The sequence below is a fragment of the Natator depressus genome, chromosome 2 (assembly GCF_965152275.1).
Source record: "Natator depressus isolate rNatDep1 chromosome 2, rNatDep2.hap1, whole genome shotgun sequence".
Classification (NCBI taxonomy): domain Eukaryota; kingdom Metazoa; phylum Chordata; order Testudines; family Cheloniidae; genus Natator; species Natator depressus.
Genome location: NC_134235.1, coordinates 79,238,662 through 79,258,230, shown reverse-complemented (window position 1 = coordinate 79,258,230; position 19,569 = coordinate 79,238,662). Strand labels below are relative to the sequence as shown.

General features: G+C 42.5%; 1 protein-coding gene across 1 annotated transcript in view; it reads left to right on the top strand.

Moving 5' to 3' along the window:
- Positions 1–19,569, top strand: part of LAMA3 (laminin subunit alpha 3) — a 190,903-nt gene that overhangs the window by 67,273 nt on the left and 104,061 nt on the right. The window contains exons 11-17 of the mRNA XM_074944500.1: positions 1,620–1,682; positions 3,079–3,117; positions 3,259–3,396; positions 4,253–4,387; positions 12,907–13,041; positions 15,319–15,456; positions 18,505–18,551. Of these exons, the coding sequence (XP_074800601.1) occupies positions 1,620–1,682; positions 3,079–3,117; positions 3,259–3,396; positions 4,253–4,387; positions 12,907–13,041; positions 15,319–15,456; positions 18,505–18,551 (695 nt within the window). The remainder of the gene's footprint in view (positions 1–1,619; positions 1,683–3,078; positions 3,118–3,258; positions 3,397–4,252; positions 4,388–12,906; positions 13,042–15,318; positions 15,457–18,504; positions 18,552–19,569) is intronic.

The window sequence follows — 19,569 nt, the reverse complement described above, 5'->3', positions numbered from 1 at the left end:
TAGGTGTTTAGTGGCTTGACCCTCTGGCCAAGTCACAAAGTCCAAATGAACCCCTTCTGGGGTATTAGAGAGTCCAATAAATGGTCTCTTTGCCCTTGCTGGGGTCTTCAGCAGTGGCTCTGAGCTCTTTAAATTCAGCCTTTTGTTCAGGTTTCCAAATAAGCCCCGTCCCCTACTTGAGGTATACACCACTTTACCTGTAACTGGTGGGGGAACTCGGGCCCGCCTGCTACTCTAGTTTTCAACCCAGGGACTCTACACACAGCAACTGTACAGTGCTCAACTTTAACCCTTCCCTGCTGTTTCCCTAGGCCTCTTCCTACCAGGCCCTTTGATCACCAGGCCAGTGTCCTCAGGTCCTTCTCCCCCTGAATCCCTGCTGTAAACTCTGTCTGATTGTCAGGCTCCTTTGGCCAGAGAGGAGCACCTAGGCTGACCAGATAGCAAGTGTGAAAAATTGAGATGGGGGTGGGGGATAATAGGAGCCTATATAAGAAAAAGCCCCAAATATCGGGACTGTCCCTATAAAATCGGGACATCTGGTCACCTTAGGAGCACCCTTCTTTACTCCTCTGATCCCAATTGAACTACTAAGGCCTGGTTGCTCCTTTTATCTGGGCCAACAGGACATGATTGGCTGTTGCTAGCCCTTCTAGCCCATGGAGGACCTGGTCTCTGTGGTTTCCAAAATGGCTGCTCCAGAGAGTCCTCCCTAGGCAAGCTGGAGGACCCACTTTCACGGCTCTTTTCCTCTCAACTCACTGCTTCTTGGGGCAGGGAGCAGCAGGACTGAAAGGCCCCTGGCAAGGAATCGCAAGGGCCAAATACACCCCATCAGAGTGCTGCTCAGATGGAGCCTAATCCAAAGCCCACTGAAGTCTATGGAAGTCTTTCCATGGGCTTTGAGTCAGGTCCATAATCAAAGCTGGCAGAGGAGAATCTTGTCAGGGCATATCTCCCTTTGCTTACCTGGTGGATTTCCAAATGGAAATCTGCCCAGGAGTTATTGCAAGCACCATTGTTAACTCCATCTCTTCAGAACAGGGCAGAGTAGAGGACAGGAACAGAAGACAGAATTAGTGGCTGCACAGCTCCCGAATCAGTAGCATTGAAAACAGCATCTCTACCCAGTAAATGGTATCAGAAACCCCTCTGCAAAAGGAGGGGGAACAGGAAGGTACCATGTAGATTTTCCAGCAGACAGTTGGTCTCCCATAGTTGTCCCCTCTCAAGGAATAATCAGTCCCTGGTTTGGATTTGAATTGGGAACATGGAGGTGAAGGGTTCCAAGTCTTGTTATTACCAGTTCCCTATTGTCAGTTCCTTGAAAACAAATATAAAAACTGAACATGGTTACTGCTGTCATATAAATACCGTATATTATTTATGATAGAATCATAGAATACCATGGTTGGAAGGGACCTCAGGAGGTCATCTAGTCCAACCCCTGCTCAAAGCAGGACGAATCCGCAATTTTTGCACCAGATCCCAAATGGCCCTCTCAAGGATTGAACTCACAACCCTGGAAAACACATTGGTTTTATGGCATGATCTTAAGTGAAAGAAATCTAGGATCTTATTTGTAACCAGTATTCCTAATAGCGTTTTTTATTTTAAAGGACTTCCTATTTATCCTTTTACTACTCCAAATCCAGAATACCCTGAGGGTGGTGGTATTAAAGGCAAGTTCTTTCTTTTTCTTTCTTTTTGGTGTTGTTTCAGAAATGTTTGTTCTTGTTATGTTGTCATGTTTGGTGCTATTGCAGTAATGTCTTTTTCAGTATTTATCTTCTTACCAGAAACTCAACATATATTCATGCTTATATTAAACAATTTAATGTGCTGACCCCAGAATGAAAGATGGGTAAAAATAAGTTCAGCTGGCTGCAGGCAAACACCTGCAGAAGAAGCTGGCCTTTTTGCTTGACACCATCATAAACTGATCCATTTTAGGATTCTCTGATATATGAACAGTTTGTCAGCTGTCTGACAGTGAAAAATCTCTTCCTTAAGGCTACCTGACCTCTACTTCTGGTCTCTCCTGCACCTGGCAAATACTGTATAATGCCCTTGGGAATGCAACACTTTGATTTTGTAACGGCTACATGTTTCTTATTTAAAGGCCAATGCAAAACCAGTTGAAATCCATGGAAAGGTTCCATTCAATTCAAGGCACTTTGCAGTAAGCCCACTCTCAAGTGTATACTTTCACATTGCAGAACACTACAAATGTGACTCAAGTAAATAAGTATTTAAACTGCATTTTGCTGCTGATAATTTAAAAAATCTAGCACTCTTTTTAAGATCCTAGAAAATGTAATATCTGCTTAATATTCAGTAGGTTTCGCTGAGTTGCTGTTGATGTTTGGGCTGACAAAAGGACTTTCATCAGTTGAACTAGTGAAATCTTTCACATATAATCAGACCAACATAAATCCATTTCCATGTTTACAGATCCTAGTTGTTTTCCTGAAAATATCTGTAGAGTGCTAGATCCCTCTGTGTTCACCCAAAAGCCTGTTCATTTAGAGGCAGTCATCTATTCTGGGAGGAATGACACTAGATGTGTGACCTCAAACATAGTTTCCGTGACAGACCTATGGCTCAGAATTATGGCTTTCTGCAGAAACCTGCATAGCCCTGTGGGTAAATCCTTCTCGTTCATATTTCTAAAATGAAAAGAATAGCAAAGAGTGATAACTAAGTGAATAAATCTGCATGGGAAGAAACAGAACTACAGCTGCTCAAGTTTTAGCCAGTAGCATCAAAGTTTGAGGCATGAGAGAGAGACTTGTATCTTGATGGGTGCTCCTATGGTTATACAAATTGTAAATTTGTATTCCAGTCAACATTGTTTATAAAGGAATTTGGCAGAAAAATATGTGATTGTTCACGTTTTGAAAATGGGATTTGTGTGCGAGTGGCATGTAAGTAATTGTATTAGTTACAGAGTAATAGCACTGTTTTTTAACCAGGATTAACCCTGGGTCTGTTATGCTACACAAAAATGTAAAGGGTTTTTATAGGTTTGTGCTACAGCTTTGTTCAGCTCTTTCTTTCTTCTGTTTATGTTTGAAGATGGCTGTAAACCAGGATTTTTTGGCCCTCAATGCCAGCGTAAGTTCCATAGTTGTTTTTTTTTTTTTTACAGTTTGAACCCAAATTATATACAAATGCCAACATTTTAAATCCAAGTGTAATGTGAACTTCAAGACTATAATGCAGAAAATGTTTCCTTTTACAAAATGTGCTGTTTAGCTTGCCAGTGCTATGGCTCGGGAGTGCTGGATGGCAACTGTGATGGAAAGACAGGACAGTGCAGATGTCGAGTTGGATTTCAGGGGCTTTCCTGTGATGCCTGTGCAGTAGGGTATTTTCAATACCCTTTCTGTCAGAGTAAGCAACAATACTCTCTCTATAAATAAGACCCTGATCCTGTGGATGCATCCTTGTTCTATGTAGAGCTCAGGGGGAGTAAGGGTCATGTCCTTTTGCAGGACTGAGACTTTAGTAAGTGATTCAGCATAGAGTGATAGGAAGCAAAAAGTGAAAAAGGTCCAGAAGAGGGTTTTTCCCCCCTAAATCATACAGGTACCTTCAACTTATTGACTATTATCTAATGCATGATGCATCTATCAGATTCTGATTTGACTATGGATTTAATAATATGTGATTGATGACAGTTTAACAAAAACGGAAAAAATTCTGTTACCTTGGTTTTACAAAACCTTAATTTTGGGCCTAGTTTGACTTGACAATGCCCCTTTGATGTGTCAAGCTATGACTGCTACAGTCAGTGATAGAAAGCTGTTCGTTTTTTTAAAATACTTTTACTATTCACCTACATACTGGTGTTGGTAATAGTCTATAGAGAATTTTTAAAATGTATTTCAGTAGTCCCACTCCAAACTGAGATAATAAAACCAGACCACTGTTGTTTACTTCACAAGTAGTCTTGAAAACAGTGGAACTATTCCCAGTGTAGAGTACTGCCCCATCTGGCCCAGAACGAGAACACGATGGTACTTCCTTGACACTGACATTTGGGCCAGATTCTGCCATGCTTACTCACGCTGATTAATACCTTTCTTCACAAATAATCACTTCTAAATCCATAGAGCTAATCAACAGCATAAGGATAGCAGAATCTAGCCCTTTATACTGGAGATTAGCAAGAAGGGAATGTTTTTAGGAAAGAGGAAGAGGAATATCTCTGCAGTGGCTGCGTCTAAAATTCACTTCTTGTTTTTAGTGTGTACATGTAATTCAGCTGGTGCCCTCCCTGAAATCTGTGATTTCCTTGGAAAATGTCTTTGCCGCTTTGAGGTAGATGGACGTCAGTGTGAGAGCTGTCGTCCTGGCTACCATTCTTTCCCCATCTGTCAAGGTAAGACTGCAGGTGATACGTATAGAATTGAACTGGCCCCTGAGAGTCTGGACTGGAATGACCGTACTTTAAGATTCTGTTTTTGCATTGACTGGGGCAGTATTCATTATTGTAAATAGGTGAGATTCTCTTACATTCTGTATGGTGAAAGTTCAGAGTTTCCCCTTGTCCTTTCACTGCTCTTGACTATTTAGAACACTAACTGCAGGCAAGCCTCGGAATCTAGTTATTAGATCTTATTTTTATATTTCTCTATGTTTCATGGACAGATTGAACCCTGTAGTGGAGGTCAACAATCCGCTCAAATGCTCTTTTTAAAAATAAAAGGCTATGAAAACTCTTTTCACATAGATGTTTACAGCACTAGCAGTATCATTGACATCGGAAGAAATGAAGTATACAAAGATGTGCTATGAAGGATTTGTTTGTTTTTGAAGAGGGTCTTTGCTAGCAAGAGCACTTACATCCTTATAAACTTTCTGTTTTGTAAAATGTACAAAGAAGTTGCTTTTTATTTTGTAAATAAGAATCCATTTTCCCCTTGTCAGTCATTCCATGTGTATTTTGAGAGCAAATGAAAGACCCCGGACCAGTCTCTGTTGTCTTATTTCTGTCATGAAAGCCCATCGACGTCATTGGAGTTGCACAGTTGTTTTTGAGGGAAGAATGTGGCCCACATATCCAACTCCCACACCCTACGTTACTGCCCTGATGCAGAGAGCGGGTACTGATCAGTACTCATGGACTATAAGCTTATACGTAAAAACAGCTATACTGGGTCATACCAAGGTCCATCTAGCCCAGTATCCTGTCTTCTGACAGTGGCCAGTGCCAGGTGCTTCAGAAGGAATGAACAGAACAAGTAATCATCAAGTGATCGATCCCCTGTCGCCCATTCCCAGCTTCTGGCAAACAGAGGCTAGGGATACCATCCCTGCCCATCCTGGCTAATAGCCATTGATAGACCTATCCTCTATGAATTTATCTAGGTCTTTTTTGAACCCTGTTGTAGTCTTGACCTTCACAACATCCTCTGGCAAAGAGTTCTACAGGTTGACTGTGCGTTGTGTGAAGAAATACTTCTTTTTGTTTGTTTTAAACCTGCTGTCTATTAATTTCATTTGGTGACCCCTAGTTCTTGTATTATGAGAAGGAGTAAATAACACTTCCTTATTTACATTCTCCACACCAGTCGTGATTTGATAGACCTCTGTTATGTTCCCCCAAGTCTTCTCTTTTCCAAGCTGAAAAGTCCCAGTCTTATTAATCTCTCCTCACATGGAAGCTGTTCCATCCCCTAATAATTTTTGTTGCCCTTTTCTCTACCTTTTCCAATTCCAATATATGGGATGGGGCGACCACATCTGCATGCAGTATTCAAGATGTGGGCATACCATGGATTTATATAGAGGCAATCTGATATTTTCTGTCTTATTATTTATCCCTTTCCTAATGATTCCCAACATGCTGTTAGCTTTTTTGACTGCCTCTGCACATTGAGTGGATGTTTTCCGAGAAGTATCTACAGTGACTCCAAGATCTCTTTCTTGAGTGGTGACAGCTAATTTATATCCCATCATTTTATACGTATAGTTGGGATTATGTTTTCCAATGTACATTACTTTGCATTTATCAACATTGAATTTCATCTACCATTTTGTTGTCCGGTCATCCAGTTTTGTAAGATCCCTTTGTAACTCTTCACAGTCTGCTTTGGACTTAACCATCTTGAGTAGTTTTGTATCATCTGCAAATTTTGCCACCTCACTGTTTACCCCTTTTCCAGATCATTTATGAATATGTTGAATAGGGCTGGTCCCAGTACAGACCCCTGAGGGACACCACTGGTTACCTCTCTCTGTTTTGAAAACTGACCATTCATTCCTGCCCTTTGTTTCCTATCTTTTAACCAGTTACTGATCCATGAGAGGATCTTCCTTCTTATCCCATGACAGTTTACTTTGCTTAAGAGCCTTTGTTGAGGGACCTTGTCAAAGGCTTTCTGAAAAGTTAAGTACACTATATCCACTGGATCCCCCTTGTCCACATGTTTGCTGACCACCTCAAGAATTCTAGCAGATTTGTGAGGCATGATTTCCATTTACAAAAACTATGTTGACTCTTCCCCAACAAATTAAATTCATCTATGTGTCTGATAATTCTGTTCTTTGCTACAGTTTCAACCCGTTTGCCCGGTACTGAAGTCAGGCTTACTAGCCTATAATTGCCGGAATCTCCTCTGGAACCTTTTTTAAAAATTGGTGTCACATTAGCTGTCCTTCAGTCATCTGGTACAGAAGCTGATTTAAATGACAGGTTACATACTACAGTTAGTAGTTCTGCAATTTCACATTTGAGTTCCTTCAGAACTCTTGGGTGAATACCGTCTGGTCCTGGTGACTTATTACTTATTACTTACTTATTATTTATCAATTTGGTCCAAAACTTCCTCTAATGACACCTCAATCCGGGACAGTTCCTCAGATTTGTCACCTAAAAAGAATGCCTCACATCCTCAGCCATGAAGACCGATGCAAAGAATTCATTTAGTTTCTCCACAATGACCTTATCATCCTTGAATGCTTGTTTAGCATCTCGATCATCCAGTGGACCCATTGGTTGTTTAGTAGGGTTCCTGCTTCTGATGTGCTCACAATTTTTTTGCTATTACTTTTTGAGTCTTTGGCTAGCTGTCTTCAAATTCTTTTTTAGCCTTCCTAATTATACTTTTAATACTTAATTTGCCAGAGTTTATGCTCCTTTCTATTTTCCTCACTAGGATTTAACTTCCACTTTTTAAAGGATGCCTTTTTGCCTCTCACTGCTTCTTTTACTTTGTTGTTTGGTCACAGTCACACTTTTTTCGTCCTGTTACTATGTTTTTTTAATTTGGGGTCTACATTTAGTCTGAGCCTCTATTTTGGTGTCTTTAAAATGTTTCCGTGCACCTTGGAGGGATTTCACTTTTGGCATTGTACCCCTAATTTTTGTTTAACTAACTTCCTCATTTTTGTGTACTTCCCCTTTCTGAAATTAAATGCTACCATCGTGGGCTTCTGTGAGGGTATTTTCCGCACCACAGGGATGTTAAATTTAATTATATAATGGTCATTATTACCAAGCAGTAGAGGTATATTCATCTCTTGGACCAGATCCTGTGCTCTGCTTCGGACTGAATCAAGAATTGCCTCTCCTCTTGTGGTTTCCAGGACTAGCTGCTCCAAGAACCAGTCAATTAAGGTGTCAAGAAACTTCATCTCTGCAACCCATCCTGAGGTGACATGTACCCAGTCAGTATGGCGGTAGTTGAAATCCCCCATTATTATTGAGGTTTTTTTTATTTTTATAGCCTCTCTAATCTCCCTAAGCATTTCACAGTCACTATCACCATCCTGGTTATCCTCATTTAATCTGAGGCACTCAAGTTCACCCATTTTATTATTTAGACTTCTAACATTTGTATATAAGCACTTTAAAATGGTCACTTTTTAGGTGTCTGCCATTATGTGATGTAATTGAATGGGACTCTTTTTCATTTGACTGTTTCTCAATGGATCCTACCCACATCTTATCTTCCATCCTCTCCTTCTTACTAGGACATAGAGAATCTCTGTTAATAGAGCCTTCCTAGAGGGATGTCTCTGTCCAAACCACGTGGTCATCCACACCTGTCGGCTTTCCCCCAGCCCTTAGTTTAAAAACTGCTCTACCACCCTTTAAATTTTAAGTGCCAGCAGTCTGGTTCTGTATTGGTTTAGGTGGAGCCCCTCCCTCCTGACTAGGCTCCCTCTTTCCCAAAAGTTTCCCCAGTTCCTAATAAATCTAAACCCCTCCTCCCTACACCATCGTCTCATCCACGCATTGAGACCCTGCAGTTCAGCCTGTCTAACTGGCCCTACGTGGGAACTGGAAGCATTTGAGAGAATGCTACCATAGAGGTCCTGGGCTTCAATCTCATACCCAGCAGCCTAAATTTGGCTTCTGGGACCTCTCCCCTAACCTTCCTTATGTCACTAGTACCTACATGTACCACGACCACCGGCTTCTCCCTAGCACTACACATAAGTCTGTCTAGATGTCTCGAGAGATCTACAACCTTTGTACCCAGCGGGCAAGTCACTATGCGGTTCTCGTGGTCATCACAAACCCAGCTATCTATGTATCAAATGATCGAATCCCCCATTACTGTTACTCTTCCTAATAACTGGAGTTCCCTCCCCTGCAGAGGTATCCTCAGTGAGAGAGGATACCATAGAACGGGTCTCAAACATGTGGCCCGCGGGGTCATTTCCTGTGGCCTGCTAAGCTCCCCTCCCCCCAGTGTGCTGTGTCCCTGCTCCTCTGCCTACCTCCAGGTGCTGTTTGGCGGCACTTAGCGCTTTCCAGGAGGGAGGAGCGGGGAGCCTCGCGCTTAGGAGAGGAGGCAGAGAAGAGGCAGGGATTTGTGGAAGGGGTTGGAATAGGGGCAGGGAGGGGGTGGAGTTGGGGTGGGGACTTTGGGGAAGGGGTGGGGCAGGGGCAGGGCCACATGGAAGGGGTGGAGTGGAGGTAGGGCCGGGGGCAGCGGGGGGGGGGGGGGAAGGGTGTGTCAGTGATGCGGCCCTCGGGCCAATGTACTAGTCCTCATGTTGCCCTCCTGGTGATTCAAGTTTGAGATTCCCTGCCATAGAATCATCTGGAAAGAGGGTCCCAACTATGGGATCATTTCCCTGTGCTCCAGTTTGATGCTCTCCTTCCCTGAGACTTACATCCTCCTCAACTGCACAGACGCTGTCAGACTGAGGATGGGACCGTTCTACTGTGTCCCAGAAAGTCTCATCTATGTACCTCTCTTTTCCCCTTAGCTCCTCCAGTTCAGCCACTCTGGTCTCCAAAGCCCATATGTGGTCTCTGGGGGCCTGGATCTCCTTGCACAGAATGTACACTTATGTCACTTGGCCATAAGGCAGGTAGTCATACATGCTGCATTCAATGCAATAAATTGGATAGCCCCCACCCTGCTGCTGGACTTCTGTCTGCATTATCTTTTTACTCCTGCATCTCTTTCAATTATTGTTATGTTTTTATCAGGGGGTGTTTATTGCCTTAAACTTAGGGAATGTTAATGAAGAGTATCTAGCCCCCCCCCCCAAACTCTCTTGCAAAACTCCCCTGTAACTATTTGTGTCTGTACAAGAAAGCAGTCAAGTCTCTTTTTGTCACCAGTTTGTGTTAGAGAGTGCCTGCTTCAGGCAAGATGTCTCTATATTGTTTAGTGCGTGAAGTTGTTAATTCAGGATTTAAGTGGCACAGGCCCTCAGCACTGAGGTGAATTTCACCCAGTGAGAGAAAAGGTGAGGTCTCATGTCACAGTAAGTTTTGATGTGTACACACAAGCATACATGAACATGTTGCATATAGGAAGATACAGGAAAATTCGCTTCCTCGTTGTTGTATCATTGTGATGTTACCCAGGGTACAGTCTGGACTGTTGAACAGCTGCGTCCCCTCAACTCTCCAACCTGAGGTGCCTTTTACACTGCTTTGTTGTCAGAACAACCATTCCTGGTCTGTTCACACACAGTCTCCAGCATGCAAAATCACTCCCAGCTATGTTGCATGAATGCTCTAGCCAGTCACGCCTGAGTTATATTGCGGAGGGACACCAGCAAATTCCCAGTTCCAGACTTGTCCTCAGATATGTGTGTCTTGTACTGCCTAGCAGTTTCCTTCTGGACAATACAAGCTCATAGAAAGTTCATCATTTCAATAATAGAAAATGATATGCACAAACCCTGTTATCTCAAATGGAGGTTCCCAAGCATTTCATTCCATACACACTAGTTTCGATAAAATAAGTTTATTAACTACAGAAAGAAAAATTTGAACTGATTACAAGTAATCAGGCATAAAAGTAAAAATTGGTTACAAAGAAAATAAAAAGTAAAACAACTAATATCTAACTTATCCAGCTATTCAAAAGGAAAGGTTTTTCTCACCATATCTTTTTAATCATTACTGGCTGAACTTTTTCAGTCAGGACTCCTCCCCCAGTCCCCTGTCTTTCCAGTTTCTGTTGATGCCCATGAGCAGAGAGAAAGGGAGGAGTATTTTGGGGCTTCTCTTGCCATTTCTTACAGTTCTCTTTTCCCTTTGAAGATCATCTCCAGCTGGCATTCTGGAGGCAGGAGGTCTGGGGGATGGGAACTTCCCATTGTTTCACTGTTAATATGTAAAGTTCTTGCTCACACCCTTCTTCCTGACAAAGAATGGCCGCTTAACCAGATGCTAGTCCATTTGATTTTGTTGACACCTTGCTGAGATGTTGTCTAGCCTTTTGTCTCTGGGGAACTGGTCTGAAGCTGTTTCCCCTAACTTGGAACATGACAGAGTAGAATTTTATAACCTTACATACAATGTTGCCACAGATTTTACCAGTACAATAATGTTCAGCAGATTATGATTTTTCAAATGATACCTCATAAGGCATACTTTGTACAAAATGTATCATACTCTTGTAAAAAGGTTGAACATAGGGGGGTACAGAACGTCACAATAATTATTTTGTATTAGTAAATGCAACAGCCACCTTCATTATGGGCTTACGTTCTAAATATATGCCTATGAAAGGACTACAGAATTCTTTATGCTCCTTAGAAGAAAAATCCAAAGTACTAGTTTGAGTCAAACAAAATGGATGGAGTAAAGAATTACCATATGGTTCTCCCTTTTACAGATCTGGAGTACATTAAAATGTTTTAATGAAAAAAATCAAATCAGAGTTCTACACTGGTACACACAGTTCAGTGGTTTTAAAATACTATGTCCATGCTATAATTTTTTTAAGTTGGAAGTGAATCAACTGGCAATTTAGTGTAGCAAATGTAGCCCATATTGAACTGGTTTAAACTTTTAACGCTGAAATCTGCAATGAAACATAAAAGTGGTAAGAGATCATGCAAAAACAAGTCACAAAAAAAGACTGTAAAAGATAATTAAACATAAGAGAAAACTAAAAGGGGACATGCAGCCAAAGTAAAAAAGGGGTGACAGTTTCTTCTTTAACCATCGTTTACCTATGCATGATCATAAAACTGATGTAATGGGACGTGGCAGGATGTTCGGAAAGATTTTTTTTTATCTAGTGCAACAGCAGAGTTCCTTGGAAAACTCGATTAAGAGGAGGGGTGAGAAAAAACAATACTATCCATCTGTGTGCCAATCCCACTGAAGATCAAATCACTGTTCCTCCAGCTATGCAAACTAGCCTGGGCCTGATTTTCCTCACTTAGTGCCTGATCCTGCCCCATTGAAGTCAATGGGAGCATTACCATTGATTCACTAGGAGTAGGATCAAGCCCTTACACTGATGTAACTACATTTAAATGAAAAGAGAATTTAACTCTACAGCATTACAATAAAAGTTAAATGTAGAGTGTCTAGGAACCCCAGTCCTGGACCAAGACCCCATTGTACTAGATGCTGTACAAAGAGAACAAAAAGGACAGGCCCTCCCCCAAAGAGTTTACAATCTAATGTTCAACTCTAGGCATTGGTGCCACTGAAGATGTTTTTGGGAGAGATGGGATGTGGGTTTGCTTTAGCAGCTCTCTCCCTCACATATTGACTGGGTAGCGAGTCTTGCTGCCTCTCTTAATCCTGTGAAAACAAACACAGCAGAGTAAGACAGCTTTGGCTGCTGAACAGAGAGGAACTGAAAGAGGGAAACCAGAAACATACATAGAACAGGGAAACAACATTTAAAATAGCTGTAACTCCAGTAAAAACACCCAGCTGGCTAGCAATTATATTCTGACACGGATTCACAAACCACATGCTAGTTCTTATACATTACTTCACAGCACATAAACTAGCTTTTTTACACTGTGGCAGCAATTCATTTGAGAGTTTGTTGAACTAAAGTTGGTCAGCAGTTAACTTGAACACTGTATCAAATTTCAGAGCGTTAGTCTGTATTCGCAAAAAGAAAAGGAGTACTTGTGACACCTTAGGGACTAAAATTTGTTTGAGCATAAGCTTTCGTGAGCTAGAGCTCACTTCATGCTCAAATAAATTTGTTAATCTCTAAGGTGCCACAAGTACTCCTTTTCTCTTTACTGTATCAAATTGTTATCCTAATAAATTGCTAGCTAGTCATTATGCCATATCAAATGCTGCTCTACTTCCTCAATACTTAATGCATGAGGCTCTCTTTTAAGACTAAGTAATTTCCTCAAATAATTTTCCTTCAGTTTTAAGGTGAATTTCTATCCTGTATGTAGTTTGCAAATGATCAAACTAAAACTTTCTTTAATACATTATAGCATTGCAATAAGACTAATATCATGGCTGATCAGGCAATTGTATTCTAAGCCACTGTTTGCAGATGTTCATTTTTGCTGGTAAAATCATGGTTTTGGCTGAATGTCTTGTGTTTGTTTGAGCCAAAGGTGAATTTTTCAGAACATTTTATTTTAAAATAACTACTGCTTTGGACAAATAGCTGCATGAATAATTGTTTGTGATTTTCCCTTGTGCAGAGTGCAACTGTGATGCACTTGGCTCATTGGACAATACATGCGGGCCTAGTGGTCAGTGTCGGTGCCATAAAAATTATGCTGGACTTCGATGCAACCAATGTGCTCCAGGTTATTTTAGCTATCCCAGCTGCTTGCGTGAGTAACAGCAGTTCCTTCTTTTGCTTTGCTTTCCTTTTGTTTTCGGTTATAAAGAAAAAAAATCAGTTAATTCCCTCAAAAGCTTTTCCATGTAAAACTGCAAGAATCAAAGCAAGAGTGAGTGTCATTTTAGGCAGAAACAGTAAATGGTTCTCTCCTCCCCCTGTTTATTTAGCACATCGTATATAGAAGCTCTGTGGGGCAGGCAGATGAGGCTACCAACTATAGTTCTTAAAAGCCTCATTAACCTCTCAGGCCTTGTCTAGACTGGGATTTAAAGTATGATGTTAACTAACATGTTTTAAAAGTCTAATGTAGACAATGCTTGCTGCCTCTAGCAATTCTAACTTGGTCAATAGTTGGGGTGGGGCAGGGGCAATAGGGAGCCTCAGCTTTAACTCAACTAGTTTGTTGTGTATTAAAGTATACATTGCCTAACATCATGTGCCAACATCACACCTTAACTCCTAGTCTACATGAGACCTAAAAGGGCTTGATCCTGCAAACCTACTCATCTCAGTAACCTTACTCACCTGACCAGTTCTACTGATTAGACCCAAAATGAATTATATGACTGATATTACAGAAACCTAGAGACAGTAAAGTTAAGTAGAATGAAACATTCAGACCCTGTCTACACTAATTAAAATCAGGTGTTTAAGTACTTTAAACATGGTTGTTATGTGCGTGGTTATAGGTGTGGTGGTCACGTGCCTGGTACCACTGAGCATCATTAACAGAGATATTTGTTTCCTAAAAAATAAAATTTATTTCAGATTGGCAGTACCAGAGGAGCTATATTGTTTTACAGCAGGGGTGGGCAAACTTTTTGGCCCGAGGGTCACATCGGGGTTGCAAAATGGTATGGAGGGCTGGGTAGGGAAGGATGTGCCTCCGCAAACAGCCTGGCCCCTGCCCCCATCTGCCCCCTCCCACTTCCCACCCCCTGACTATCTCCCTCAGAACCCCCGACCCATCTAACCCCCGCTGCTTCTTGTCCCCTGACCGCCCCCTCCTGGGACCCCACCCCCTATCCAACCCCCCCTGCTCCCTGTCCCCTGACTGCCCCAACCCCTATCCACACCCCTGCCTCTTGACAGGCTCCCTGACCCATCCAACCCCCCACCCCTTGCTTCTTGTCCCCTGACCACCCCCTTCTGGGACCCCTGTCCCTAACTGCCCCCCCAGGACCCCACCCTCTATTCAACCTCCCTGTCCCCCCCTCCTGGGACACCCCTCCCATCCAACCCCTGCTGCTCCTGACTGCCCCCCCCCCGAACCTCCACCCCATCCAACTGCCCCGGAACTACCCCCCGGGACCTCCTGCCCCTTATCCAACTCCCCTCCCCCTTACCATGCCCCTCAGAGTGGCAGGACAGGCTTATTGGAAAGCCTGGGAGGTGGGCGGGCACAAGCCGTGCTGCCCGCACGGCTGGGGGGACAGTGGGGGAGGAGCTGGGGGCTAGCCTCCCTGGCCGGGAGCTCAGGAGCCGGGCAGGATGGTCCCGCGGGCCGGATGTGGCCTGTAGTTTGCCCACCTCTGTTTTACAGTATGGCTATAACCACTTCTCAGGACAAAATTCCAACAACTTTTAGGGAACTAATTGCTACTCTACAAGAACTGTATTTAACAGTTTCAACTTTAGACACTGATCCTGCAAAGAAATATGCTTAACCTCACACACACACCGAGTAGTTTGATTCACTTCAGTGGGACTACTCAATGCATAAATTTAGCATGTGTGTAAGTCATTTCAATACTGGGGTCAATAGTGTGAACAGGAACATGAAGATGACCACAAATGTGACTGCTCTCTGGGTAAAAGGCAAGACCCCCTTTTTAGCCCTTCCTAGTCAAGGTTTAAAGATCTGATGTTAGAATGTAGCATGTGCTATCTCAGTTTTAAATCCTAGCCTAGAAAAAGCCTTTGCCTTAAGCTATATGTAACATTAAACAGAACCAGCAAACAAACCAATCCCCACTTCAGTCTGCCCTTGGATTGAAGCAAAGAACAGAAGAATGAGTGCAGTGAAGTTCCTGATAATCCTAACTGCTTCTGTTAAGAAGGGAAAAATCAAATCATGTAACTCGTGTGTGAAATAAGGCACTCAGATTTCATATTGATGGGTGCATTTTTTTTTTAAACAGTCTTATTGCAAAGAAAATCAGGAATGTTCCAGATAAGATGTTAAATTTTAAAACTTCAGTCCCGAAACAGGTTATTTCTTACTAAATGTAGCTAGAATCTTACCAAATAATGATTTTTTGTTCAGCTTGTCAGTGTTCTCCCCATGGTTCCTATCAGAACACATGTGAGTCAACAACAGGGCAGTGTGAGTGTCGAACAGGCATTACAGGGCAGCAGTGTGACAGATGCCTTTCAGAAGGCTACAGTTTCCCCTATTGCCAAGGTAAGGTTTACGATATAAGATACTTGATCTTGATGCAAAATGCATACATTTTTACCATTGTGTTCCCCAGAGCACTCCACTGTATAGATAGCTCCATAGAAACATGGAACATGTACAGGACACATCAGGGAGATGGACTGGATGATCTAATAGAATCAGAATACCAGGGTTGGAAGGGACCTCAGGAGGTCATCTAGTCCAACCCCCTGCTCAAAGCAGGACCAATCCCCAACTAAATCATCCCACCCAGGGCTTTGTCAAGCCTGACCTTAAAAACCTCAAAGGAAAGAGATTCTACCACCTCCCTATGTAACACATTCCAGTGCTTCATCACCCTCCTACTGAAAAAGTTTTTCCTAATATCCAACCTAAACCTCCCCCACTGCAACTTGAGGCCATTACTCCTTGTTCTGTCATCTGCTACCACTCAGAACAGTCTAGAGCCATCCTCTTTGGAACCCCCCTTTCAGGTAGTTGAAAGCAGCTATCAAATCCCCCCCCTCATTCTTCTCTTCTGCAGACTAAACCAGCCCAGTTCCCTCAGCCTCTCCTCATAAGTCATGCGTTCCAGTCCCCTAATCATTTGTTGCCCTCCACTGGACGCTTTCCAAATTTTCCACATCCTTCTTGTAGTGTGGAGCCCAAAACTGGACACAGTACTCTGGTGAGGCCTCACCAATGTTGAATAGAGGGGAATGATCACATCCCTCGATCTGCTGGCAATGCCCCTACTTATACAGCCCAAAATGCCGTTAGCTTTCTTGGCAACAAGGGCACACTGTTGACTCAGATCCAGCTTCTCGTCCATTGTAACCCCTAGGTCCTTTTCTGCAGAACTGCTGCCTAGCCATTCAGTCCTTAGTCTGTAGGAGTGCATGGGATTCTTCCATCCTAAGTGCAGGCCTCTGCACTTGGCCTTGTTAAACCTCAGATTTCTTTTGGCCAGGTCCCTCTGTATCCTATCTACCACTCCTCCCAGTTTAGTGTCATTTGCAAACTTGCTGAGGGTGCAGTCCATGCCATCCTCCAGATCATTGACTATATTGAACAAAACCAGCCCCAGGACTGACCCTTGGGGCACTCTGCTTGATACCGGCTGCCAACTAGACATGGAGCCATCGATCACTACCTGTTGAGCCCGACGATCTAGCCAGCTTTCTATCCACCGTATAGCCCATTCATCCAGCCCATACTTCTTTAACTTGCAGGCAAGAATACTGTGGGAGACCGTATCAAAAGCTTTGCTAAAGTCAAGGAATAACACGTCCACTGCTTTCCCCCATCCACAGAGCCAGTTATCTCGTCATAGAAGGCAATTAGATTAGTCAGGCTTCACTTGCCTTTGGTGAATCCATGCTGACTGTTCCTGATCACTTTCCTCTCCTCTAAGTGCTTCAGAATTGATTCCTTGAGGACCTGTTCCATGATTTTTCCAGGGACTGAGGTGAGGCTGACTGGCCTGTAGTTCCCTGGATCCTCCTTCCCTTTTTTAAAGATGGGCACTACATTAGCCTTTTCGCAGTTGTCCGGGGCCTCCCCCGATCACCATGAGTTTTCAAAGATAATGGCCAATGGCTCTGCAATCACATCCACCAACTCCTTTAGCACTCTCGGATGCAGCGCATCCGGCCCCATGGACTTGGGCTCATCCAGCTTTTCTAAATAGTCCCAAACCACTTTTCTCCACAGATGGCTGGTCACCTCCTCCCCATGCTGTGCTGCCCAGTGCAGTAGTCTGGGAGCTGACCTTGTTTGTCAAGACAGAGGCAAAAAAAAAAAAAAAAAAAAAGAGCATTGAGTACATTAGCTTTTTCCACATCTTCTGTCACTAGGTTGCCTCCCTCATTCAGTAAGGGGCCCACACTTTCCTTGGTGTTCTTGTTGCTAACATACCTGAAGAAACCCTTCTTATTATTCTTAACATCTCTTGCTAGCTGCAACTCTAAGTGTTATTTGGCCTTCCTGATTTCACTCCTGCATGCCTGAGCAATATTTTTATACTCCTGCCTGGTCATTTGTCCAATCTTCCACGTCTTGTAAGTTTCTTTTTTGTGTGTTTAAGATCATCAAGGATTTCACTGTTAAGCCAAGCTGGTCGCCTGCCATATTTACTATTATTTCTGCACATCAGGATGGTTTGTTCCTGTAACCTCAATAAGGATTCTTTAAAATACAGCCACCTCTCCTGGACTCCTTTCCCCCTCATGTTATTCTCCCAGGGGATCCTGCCCATCAGTTCCCTGAAGGAGTCAAAGTCTGCTTTTCTGAAGTCCAGGGTCCGTATTCTGCTGCTCTCCTTTCTTCCTTGTGTCAGGATCCTGACCTCAACCATCTCATGGGAACCTGGGTGGCAGTGACCATTGACTTTTGCTTCCCCTACTCATTCTTCCTGGTTTGTGAGCAGCAGGTCAAGAAGAGCACTGCCCCTATTTGATTCCTCCAGCACTTGCACCAGGAAGTTGTCCCCTACACTTTCCAAAAAGTTTTTGGATTGTCTGTGCACCGCTGTATTGCTCTCCCAGCAGACAGCAGGGTGATTGAAGTCTCCCATAATAGATCTTGTTTATTCCTCACTTCCATGTTTCATAAACTGCACTGAGGGAATTTGGCACTCTTTAGCTGGTGGCATTGTAGATTTAGGAAAAATACCGTTGGTTATTCATCAGAGGGGTAGCCGTGTTAGTCTGGATCTGTAAAAGTGGCAAAGAGTCCTTGGCACCTTATAGACTAACAGATGTATTGGAGCATAAGCTTTCGTGGGTGAATACCCATTTCGTCAGATGCATGTAGTGGAGATTCAGTTACTCTTTTTCCCATCCCTGCCATATTTTTGCAAAGAATCCTGATGGTTACATATAAAAAAAGTTCTAAAGTATGCACTGATGCTAATTATCCTTTTACACAGTCACCATTAAAGACTTCAACTCATTTTAAAATATCAAAATCACCCCTGGGCAACCTTATTATAGAAAAGTTTGGAATTTGCAACTGCTCCATTGCTTCATTTACAAAAAATGATCATATGTTTATTTTTTTTATTACATAAAGGAGCAAACAATGACTGTGACCCTGCTGGTACTCTTGATTCCCATACTGTAAGTATTATATTTTTGGTATTTACAATAAATGTTAATTGATTCACTATATCTGTAATTACTGAATAAATTGATTTGGAATTTCTAAATATTATAGATGATTTCCTAACTCAAGAAGTGTTGCAACAGACATGGGGGGAATTCTATATTACACACCTAGTCTTGATAGAGAGGAACTGGTCACAGAACTAAAAATTAATGACAGGTTTCAGAGTAACAGCCGTGTTAGTCTGTATTCGCAAAAAGAATTAATGGTAGCTTTGGTACAAGTGATCGTGACTTGCACAAAGTAGAGCAGCAACAAAACCTGAGGGAGCTTAGTAAAATTGGCATAAAAGCTAAGCTGTTTGAAATTGTGTCACTCTATAACCAAGCCAACATAAGATGCTGTGGGAACATAGCTAAGGCTTAAAACAAAAGCTAGCAGAAAAAATACGGCATCCATTAAATGAGCAAAACCAAAAACTTGTTAAACTTCTCTTACCTGCATATAATAAAAACACACCAAAACACGCCCCTGAATAATGATTCCCCAATTATTCTACCATTTCAATCCAGTAAGGGACAAATACCATTGTTAGGATTGTTTTTGTTAATATACTTTAACGCCTTCTTATTCTCCTTAATGCTGGCGGCCATAGATTTCTACTTGCAGACCTTTGCTTCCCTTCTCAATTTTCTACAACTTCTACCTTTGGATTTAGGGTCATTACTGTCAACTTCCCCTTTCTTCCATTGGTAATATATTTTTTAATTTTTATAGCTGCCTTCACTTCCCCTCTAAACGAGGTCTTTTTTAAAACCAATATGGCCTTCTTTCTCAATTTGTGGGATTGTGGCTTCTTGGGCATCTTCTGAAGTGCTCTTAAGCAATTCCCAATAGTCATTCTATATAAAAAGGGAAACAAGGAGAACCCAGGGAATTACAGACCAGTCAGCTTAACTTTTGTACCTGGAAAGATAATGGAGCAAATAATTAAGCAATCAATTTGGAAACACCTAGAAGGTAATACGTAAC